Source organism: Oryctolagus cuniculus, chromosome 5, assembly GCF_051225735.1.
Source record: "Oryctolagus cuniculus isolate XC-2025 breed Fujian yellow rabbit chromosome 5, ASM5122573v1, whole genome shotgun sequence".
In the NCBI taxonomy this organism is placed as follows: Eukaryota; Metazoa; Chordata; class Mammalia; order Lagomorpha; family Leporidae; genus Oryctolagus; species Oryctolagus cuniculus.
Genome location: NC_142871.1, coordinates 132,544,857 through 132,554,197, shown reverse-complemented (window position 1 = coordinate 132,554,197; position 9,341 = coordinate 132,544,857). Strand labels below are relative to the sequence as shown.

The following is a 9,341-nucleotide window of genomic DNA, read 5'->3' as shown; positions in this document are numbered from 1 at the left end:
TTGCTTCTCCCTCCACCCCCACACAAAGTAGGTCATTATTGCCACTAATTCAGTGGAGAAAAGTACAAAAATCACAGATAGCTAGGATCGGAGCCGGGGCGGCCCAACCTTTTACCAAAGACATGGCAGCTTCTTCTGTGCTACCGGAAGACCTGCATCTCGCTCAGTCCTCCAGGGGCAGGGCCCGTGGCGTTCCTTCCTCTTGTGTGTTCAGCACCCAGGGGTGTGAAGCAGCTGCAGTTCCGCCGAGGGGACCGTGACTTCGCCCCTTGCGGATCGGTCCACCCGCCAGCAGAGGCTGCCGAGCCCCCACAGCTTTTGGCCCAAGCCCCCGTTCCCGAGAGCAAGCAGGCTTTTGCCAAGGACTCCAAGGGGAGTGGACTCCACTCTGGTCCAGACCCAAGGCACCCAGCCCTCCCGGAGACATTGTGTGAGCCGGGCTGGGCCTCCAGACACAGTCCCTGCTGCTCCACCCCGGCCAGGGTGGTGCTTGTGTGGGAAGGGCTTTAAATCCAGCTGCCAGACCCCTGGACGGGAGAGGCGGAGAGGGCTGGCCACCATGCACAGCTCCTGCGGTCTCCCGGCACTTCTGCTGCCGCCGCTGCTACTGCTGGTGGCTGCCACAGGCCCCGGCGGAGCCCTCAGCGACGATGAGAAGCGCGCGCTGGTGGAGCTGCACAACCTCTACCGCGCCCAGGTGTCCCCGCCCGCCTCCGACATGCTGCAGATGGTGAGTGCCACCTGCGACGGAAGGGGCGCTGGGTGTCCCTGGTCAGGGACAGGGCTCCTGGCATTATGCAGCTCCAGGGCCACAGAGGCAGCCCGTTGCAAGATGAGGAAACAGGGCTTCACAGGGACCTGCTTGGGCTCACACCTGGAAACCTGGGCTTCCCTCCATAGTGACCCCTCCCTGGCGCTTCCTAAACTGCAGGGCCCCTCACCCCTACCCTTGGGAGGGTTAAGAGTTCTTAGCCTTTGTGAAAGGGGTCTTTGCAGGGATGAGGAAGGCAGAGCGGTGGGAGGGGCCAGGCACCTGGGGTGGGGGGAGGGCTGAGCGCGAGAAAGCAGCAGAGAGGGCTCTAGATGGCACGTTCGAATCCTGCCTTGGTCTCCCACAAGCCCCGCAATGCGGGACAAGTCCTGCGATCTGGCTGGCCCTCAGTTGCTCCACTGTAAAATGGGCTCATAAGCGGAGCTACACAGATATCAACACAGGTTGAGTCTTACAGAGAGAATATTGAGGGTCCTCCAGAGAATCTCAAGAAAATACGCACACAGCTCATGTTTAGATGAAGGTTGCCAGCGTGTAAAAGCCCTAACTGTCCCCTGCCGAGACCTGCAGATGTGGTGACAGCCGTGCACAGGTGGGCAGAGGGGGACAGCGGCCCCACTGCAGGGGTAGGCGGGAGGTCTGTGCTCTCCCTGAGAGGAGACGAAGCCTGCCCCTGTTCCCCAGCTGGACTCCCCAGCCCCTCAGGTGGCCTGGGAGGCAGCTGAGCAGGGTCCCAGGGCCCTGTAGCCGGTGCTGGAGAACACAGCGGCAAACGTGCAGTCTGAACCCTGAGCAGTGACCTTGGCTCTGCCTGAGCTGGCCCGGTGACTCTGGGTGGGCCCTTCGCCCTTCAGAGGCCCTGTTCCTGATGGCGCACGGGCCTGGCCCTCTCGGTCCTGGGGCTCGGACACTCTGACAGGTGAGAAAGATCTAGAAAGGGCTCTGCAGGTGCACCCGTCGCCGCGGCGGGCAAGGCTGCCTGGGACTTCCGGCTCATTCCAGCTCTGCCCACAGCCCCCTGACTGAGGCTGGGGCTCGCTCACCGCGGGGTCTCAGTTTCCCTGATGCCCTGTGAGTCTGGCCGGCTGGGGCTGGGGGCTGCAAGGGCTGGAGCTGCTTTACCTTGGACTGCGGCCGCGCTCTAGGAAGCGGTTAGGGTCCAGAGGGACGTGCCGCTGCCTCCTGGGAAGTGATACAGGGAGGGACTACGAAGCCTGGGGAAATCAGGGACAGGACTCGGGCTCAGCCTCAGAGATTCTGCAGGCAGAGAGCCTGGGCTGGGTCATTTTCTGGCTGTGTGTCCTTGGCCAACTTACTTAACCTCTCTGTGCCTTGGTTTCCTCCTCTGCAAAATAGATGTTAACAGGATTAAAGGAGTCAGTAGGCATAAAGCACCTAGAACAGGGCTGGCACACCGTAAGCGCTAAGTGTTTACTGGCACAGCAGAGGGAGAGGGGCGGGGTGAGGCAGGTGGGAGTTCCCATGGACCCGCCTCCCTCTCCTCGGTCTCCGCACTGCCTCCCAAAAGCTTCAGGCTTCCTTGAACTGGATTCCCTGCCTCCCACTTGCCACGAGCCTGGCTCAGTCATTTCTACACCCAGGGACTCTCGGGTGGAATTCCATTTGTACTCTCGGGTGGAATTCCATTTGTACGCCCGAGTACTCCCCTACCTGCTCCCAGCCTCCGGCTCTGCTACCACAATGAACTTCAACCCACGGGCCTGACCCTGCTCAAATTCCTCCGATGGCCCCGGCTCCTGGGCAGGCGCTATGTGTTCAGCCCCTGCCTCCCTGCAGCTCCTCACCTGCTCAGCCTTTCTCCTCCAGGAATCTGAGCCTCCTCCCCAGCCCGAGTCCCTGCTCAGGCGGGCCTTCTGCTCTGGGGGGCCTCCCCAGCCACCTGTCCTGTGACAGCTTGCTCCGTGTCTCCTTCTCTGCCCTCAGGCTTGGCTAAATGCCTCCTCTGGTGGCCTTAGAGCACTCGCTGCATATCTGCCATTTACCACGTGCCGCTCTGTGATGGGGTGAACGTGGGCTTCTTGGTCCTCACCGTTGGCCCAGGGTTGCCGGCCCAGGCCTCAGAACTGTTGGATGCACTTGCTGCTCCATGGTGACCATGTGGCCAGTGTGCGTGGGCCCACGACACGATTGACCAGGAAGCCTTGAGCCCCAAAGCAGGAACTCGCCAATGGCTGGCCTTCAGGCATTCTGTGAGAATGGAAATTGCAGCTGGGCTTGGCAGGGGGGACTGCTTTTAAGCAGCGCCGGTGTCTCTGACACCCAGAGTTGGCAAATATCTGTTAAGCAGCTACCATGTGCCGGCACTGCACTAGACCCTGGGAACACTCCTGCCCTGCCCTGCCCTGCTGGAGCCCCCGGCTCATCCCAGCTCCCTGCCCCTCGTGCCCGGCACCTGCTCCTTCCCCACTTCCAAACTCCCACGATTGAGAGAGCCTTGGCGACCAGTGACTCGGGATAAAAATGCCCCAAGAGGGAAAGGGACTTAGCCACAGTCACAGTGGTGGGGCCACCCCAGCCCAGCGCTCCCATCCCCACCCCAGTCGGCCTTGAGTGGGTGGGGAGTCTGGCTCCCACAGCTGGCTGGGCCCCCAGAGGGTGGAGCGAGAGCTGCGGCCAGGCCATCCATTTCCAGGAGAGGCCAAGGACAAAGCTTAATGAGCTCCAGGCCTTGCTCCGCAGTCCTCTGGGTGGGATGCACGTTAATCCCTCCTTCCGCCCACACACAGCCTGTCCTCCCCGCCAGCAGCCCCTCCCAGGCCCCCTGACCCAAAAGCACCCCTCCCACACCTCATCCGCATCCCCCCCCCCCCGTGGGCATCACTGCCGTTGGGGGTCCCACAGTTACCGGGGTACCAATGCTGTGACATAGGAGCCTCAGGGGAGACACTGATTCCCTTGGGGAATGGCAACTTGATAAGAGTCAAGAGCCCTTAGGACCTGTACCGGGGAGGGGCACCCGGAGGGGCTGGGCTGTCCCAAAGGGGCTGTGGGAGCCTGGGAGGCCAGTGGAGAGAGAAGGGGGCTGTCCCCCTCGGCAGATTTATGGTGGGGGGGGGGACTGAACAGAAACTCAGTATTTCCCTGAAGGGGTAGGCAAGGCCACCTGCCCGACACCCCACTCTGTTCCAGCTCACACAGCTAGCGAAGGGTCCCAAGTCTGAGCTGGGGGAGCCCTCTCCCTCGGAACCCCCCTCCCCAAGCCCATCCACAGCAGAGACGGCTTCCGGCTCCTGGCCAAGGCGCCGCCCGCTACAGGAGGGTGCCGGGACGAGGGTGGGGAGTTTGGGACCTCCAGAAACCCGCAGGCCCCCTCAGCCTCACCTCCTTCCCGCGCCTGCCCCGCAGAGATGGGACGAGGAGCTGGCCGCCTTCGCCAAGGCCTACGCCCAGAAGTGCGTGTGGGGCCACAACAAGGAGCGCGGGCGACGCGGCGAGAACCTGTTCGCCATCACGGACGAGGTCGTGGACGTGCCGCTGGCCATGGAGGAGTGGCACCACGAGCGCGAGCACTACAACCTCAGCGCCGCCACCTGCGCCCGGGACCAGATGTGCGGCCACTACACGCAGGTGCGCGCCCGGCGGGGCGGGGCGGGGCCTCGTGGCGGGGCGGGGCCTGCCTCGCCGACCCGGGAGCATCTTCTCTCCTTGACCCCCCCCCCCCGCACCGTTTGTATGTCACCCCGGCCTCCTGGCACTGAGGCGGCCCAGGCTGCGTGTCCCGGACACTCCCGGCACCAGGCTCGCCGCAGCCCTGGGCCCTGGCCTAGTTTGGCTGGGTTGCCACCTTCCCTCTTCCTGCTGAGCTCACGGTGACTTTCTGCCGTCTGATTTACTGCCAGGGACTGGTAAAGCAAATAGGTGATTTTGTTTGTCTGATTTTTATTTGCTTTTTTAAAAGAACAAATTGTCACTGAATAAAGGTTTCGAGGAAACTTCTGGCAGCATTTCCTGCCTTTCACTATTTTTTGTGGTTGTTGTTGCTTATGTCTGGCTGCTCGCTGCATTTTGAAAGTCTGAATTTTTAAAAAACAAGATAGCAAAAACAAGTTAATAAGAAACGTCAGTATACTTGTTTAAACATAACTTTTTATTTGGAAATTATTCCAAACTTTCTAAGGGGTTGCAACAATAATAGTACAAACAACATTTTTCTGAACACAGTTGGGAGTAAATTGCCAACATAACGCTCCCATGCCCACTACAAACAAGGGCATTCTCCTGCCCAGCACACGTGAGCAGCACGAGGAGGAAACCAGCACTGACCTACTGCTCTTAGCTCATCCACTCGTGCCTAGGGTCTGGCCCACGTTCACACACCGCGTGGTTGCCTCAGATAAGGGGTGGCTGTGTGTAGGAGACTGAACAAGTGTGTGATTGAATGCTTGGTCTCCCAGGGCTCACGTCTTGTCTGAATCAAAACATGACAAACAAAAGAAAAAAGAAACCATCTTCCCACCCACATCCACCAATTCCATTTTTCTGTGCCTCTGCCGGGTGCTATTTTTAACCGTAATCTTTAGGGAAGGAAATCAACACAGCACCCACCCAGGTCCGGAAGTTGCGAGGCCGAAGTGCCCTCCCTGTCCCCTTCCCACCCGTCACCCTGTCGGCAGGGACTCGCTCCCCGGGGACTGCTGTCTATGCCCAGCGTGAGTCCTCTCAGCTCTGCCTGGCTCTCTCTGGGCTCACCAGCTGGGGTCATTCTGCCTGGGACCCGGGAGACTGCTGATGCAAGCAGAACGAGATAGCAAGCAGAGGCGGCTGGGTCTCACCCTCACGGCTGTACGGACGATATTTTATGTTTTAGACTTGAACAGAACTCACAGGGAGAGCAGACCCCTGCCCACTTGTGATCCAGAGGAAGTCCCCCCCCCCTTTCAAAACGGCTCCCCCTGTTCCCTCCCCAGGGCTTTTTCTTGTTGCTGATGTCCATGACTCTGTCGTTTGGGATGCATTCCTTTGAATGTACCCCATGGTTCACACGCAGTGCCGGGGCTCTGAAGCTGGGGGAAAGACGCCCAGTGAAATGGAACGTGTGGCTGGCAGGGGAGAGACACCGCTCAGAAGGCTGGTGCAGAGGGGCAGCGGGCAGGGACGGTGCCCCCCGGACGGGGCTGAGCTCTGGCCGTGCTCTCCTTCAGGTGGTCTGGTCTAAGTCAGAGAGGATTGGCTGCGGCTCCCACTTCTGTGAGAAGCTCCAGGGCGTTGAGGAGACCAACATCCAACTACTGGTGTGCAACTACGAGCCTCCGTGAGTGCGGGTGCGGGTGCGGGTGCTGGTGGGGGCAGAGCCCGCGGAGGGCCGAGTCAGGCACAGCCTCAGGAAGAAGGTCCTCTACCGGCTGGGAGCTGGGAGGGCACCCGACGCAGGGCACTCTGTGACTAGGGGACAAGCGGATGGCGGCGGGGAGCGCCTGGGTCCCCTCACCAGTGTTCTCCTCGCCCCCTGCAGAGGCAACGTGAAGGGGAAAAGGCCCTACCAGGAGGGACCCCCGTGCTCCCAATGTCCCTCCGGCTACCGCTGCGAGGACTCCCTCTGCGGTGAGTCGGGGGCCGGGCTGGGCGCCGGGGGAAGCGCGACCCTGCGAAGCTGCGGGCTCTGCGCCTGCGCGGGATGGGGGGGGCCCTCCGTGGCTCGCCCCGCCCTCTTCGCGCAGCCGCGCAGGCGCCCGCCAGTCCCAAGGGACCGAATCTCGGTGGCGAGCTCGGTGAAGAGCCGACGCGGGCCTGCCTTGTGGGCGGGGCCAGAGCTGCGGCGGGCGGGGCCTGGGTGGGCGGGGCCCGAGTGCGGTGGGCGAATTAGGCGCGGGAATTTGGCCGGCGCAGACCCGAGGAAGTGGAGGTGCGCGCGCAGCGAGTGCTGGCGGAGGCCGTGGGCTCAGGAGCAGTGGCCGGTAGTAACATTTATTGGCGGTGAGGGACGCGGCCCCGCAGGTGTGCGTGCGGTTTTGGGTGTCCCGGTAGGACCCTGGATCGCCTCGCCTTGGCCGCAGTGAGGGAGGGCCGTGAGGGTCCCCCTTGCAGCCCTAACACCGGGCCTTGTCTATCTTATCAGAACCCATCAGAGGCCCGGAGGAGGCTCAGGATTTGCCTGACTCGGTCACTGAGGCCGCATCCAGCCCGGCAACCGGAGCCTCGGGCGCTGGGAAAACGGGTACCCCTTCCCCGGCCGCGGAGGTCGCAGGCTCGCCGGCCACCGAGGCTCTGCCTGTTGCACACACCAAGGCCCCATCTTCCTTAGCAACCACGACAACCCAGGCCGCGCCTACCATAGCAACCAAGGTCCCTCACTTTCCAGCAACTCACAGCCTGCCCTCCTTGGAGGAGGGGCCGGTCACCTTCCCCGGCACGACCCAGGCTCCCAGCCCCCAGTCGATGCACGCAGTGGCCAGCGACACCAGCACACCCTCCCTGAGCCCACAGAGCTCTCCGTACCCCAGCGTGTCCCTGACAGGGACAAGCAAGCCTCTGCCCCAGGCCCAGGACGAGGCAGAGCCTGAGGCCCAGTCGCCTCCTTCCCGTGAGGTCTTGGCCTCAGTTTCTCCAGCCCAAGACAAGCCAGGTGAGCTGCAGGCCACACTGGACCACTCGGGGCACACCTCCTCCAAGTCCCTGTCCAGTGTCCCCAATGCCTCTGTCATCGCTAACGCCACCGGTGGGCGTACCCTGGCCCTGCAGGCATCCTTGCCAGGTAAGGCCGGTAGCGTCTGTGCCCCCCTCCTCGCCTGGCGCTACACTGTCGTTGTCAGCATCCTGCCCCCAGCGGCATGTGGGGCATGCACTCTCCGAGTGGGAGCTTCTGCCCTGGCTGCCGCCCCCACCCCTTGCATGGTGTGGTGGGTGGGAGGTCAGGCACAGCTGTCAGCCGGCTGAGGCAAAGCCGCTTCCTTCCCACAGGTGCACAAGGCCCTGAGGAGCCTGGCATGGAGATGAGCTGGGGTCACGTGTGGGGCCCTCTCCAGCCGCTGCTGCTGCTGCCTCTCCTGGTCTTGGCTGTGATTTTCTGAAGGGGACACCACTCAGAGGCAAGGCCTGCTGGGAGGCCTCACGCCCATGCCGATTGTCTTTCTCCAAGGCAGAGGCCACAGCTTCCTGGGCAGGTCCTGCTCTGTGGCCCAGCAGTCGCCCCTCGCCCCAGCTTCCGGCCAGCTTCCAGGCCAGCACTCCCATCCCTGGGGAGCTGCCCCGGGAGTGGTGCCCGTGCCCCCAGGGAGCCTGCTGTGGCCGGCTGCAGATTGTGCCACGCGGTGCTCCTGTGGACTCACGGGCCTGCGCGCTCTCCTGGAGCCAGAGCATCCGGGGCTTCCCTGGGGACCGGACCCTTGGTCTATCCCAGTCTCCCTGGCCTCTCCCTCAAGCCATCTGAGTCCAGGGCTGTCCCAGAAGTGCCTCCTGCCCCCCCCAGAATGAAGAGGCCAGCTGCCCTCCTGCCATGTCCCCACACAAGAGGCTTCTTGGCCGAAGGGTCTCTGGGAGGGAAAGGCCGCAAGACGTGTGCCTCTTCCACGGTGTCCTGGAGGCGCCAGGCCTGGCTGCCCGGGCTGACCATGGCCCAGCAGGCCCCTCCCACCTGCCGTGGGGGCTGGAGGGTGGCAGGGACCTGGGGAGCCCCCTGCTGCTAGGCCTGGGGCTGATAGGCAGATAAAGGACAAGCCCCACGCAGGTGGGGTTCTAGGAGTGGCAGAGCTGGGGGCAAGGGAAGGGAGGAGCCCCTGGCTCCCGAATGAAGCCTGAGAGTCCCTGGAGTTTCGGTGCCGTGCAGGCAGGGGCCAGCCCCGAAGAGGCCAGCCCTCCCCTACCAACCTGTGTCCACTCCTCCCCCAAAACGCTCCACACCCTCCTCCCCCAACACTTTCCCCCCACCCAGATACCAGCAGGATAGGGAGAGAGCCAAGGCAAGGCCAAGGGCGCTGGACTGACCCAGCTTCCAGGGCCACCAGTGGGGCCGGGCCGGGTTCGGGGCCCAGGGTCAAGGTCCCTGACCTCTGCACAAAGGTGACACTGCCCATTCTGAGACCCCAGGTCAGAAACGGACCACAGGGCAGGGCTTGGAGGATCCTGAGAAAGAGTCCTGGAGACCCAGACACTCGCCCGGGGGAGCAGAGCCGGATGGTACAGGAGGGCTGGGGGCCAGGAAAGAGTGTGTGTGCGTGTGCATGTGCGTGTGTGTGTGTGTGTGTGGTGGTCAGCTACAGTGGGTGGCATCCGTCTCCAGGTCCAAGCAGGAGGGGCAGCAGGGTCCAGGTCTTGACCTTTAGCCTAGGAGGTCACTTCCCTCTTCTTTCTTTGCGTATTTCTTTGTTTTCCCTCCAACTCCATTAAAAATAATTCCATAACATTCACCCCTTTAGTGTATGCAACTTCATGTTTTGTAATGTGTTCATTGATTCACCATAATTTCAAAACATTTTCATCACCCCAAAAAGAAACCCTATACCTGTTACAGCCACCCTCCCCCATCTCCCTTCAACCCCACCCCCGCCAAAAGCAACCACTAATGTACTGGCTGGTATATGGCTCTATTCACGTAAAGTCTTGACAAATCATA

The 9,341-nt window shown here is 62.1% G+C and overlaps 1 protein-coding gene across 3 annotated transcripts; it reads left to right on the top strand.

The window, feature by feature from the left end:
- Positions 1-535: 535 nt before the first annotated feature.
- Positions 536-9,341, top strand: PI16 (peptidase inhibitor 16). Of its 3 annotated transcripts, XM_051854798.3 has the most exons (6): positions 536-730; positions 4,139-4,360; positions 5,935-6,044; positions 6,246-6,334; positions 6,849-7,484; positions 7,691-9,341. In XM_051854798.3, the coding sequence occupies exons 1-6, from the start codon at positions 560-562 to the stop codon at positions 7,798-7,800; spliced, it is 1,338 nt and encodes a 445-aa protein (XP_051710758.1). In that variant the 5' UTR covers positions 536-559; the 3' UTR covers positions 7,801-9,341. The 3 variants fall into 3 exon arrangements, with proteins under 3 accessions (XP_051710758.1, XP_089190115.1, XP_089190114.1); XM_089333989.1 differs by lacking the exon at positions 6,849-7,484; XM_089333988.1 differs by lacking the exons at positions 536-730; positions 4,139-4,360 and adding an exon at positions 5,404-5,575.

Coding starts and splice junctions, on each gene's coding strand:
- PI16 (XM_051854798.3), top strand. CDS start 560: ATGCACAGCTCCTGCGGTCTCCCGGCACTTCTGCTGCCGCCGCTGCTA. Junction 731..4,138: donor CCTCCGACATGCTGCAGATG/GTGAGTGCCACC, acceptor CCTGCCCCGCAG/AGATGGGACGAGGAGCTGGC. Junction 6,045..6,245: donor GTGTGCAACTACGAGCCTCC/GTGAGTGCGGGT, acceptor CGCCCCCTGCAG/AGGCAACGTGAAGGGGAAAA.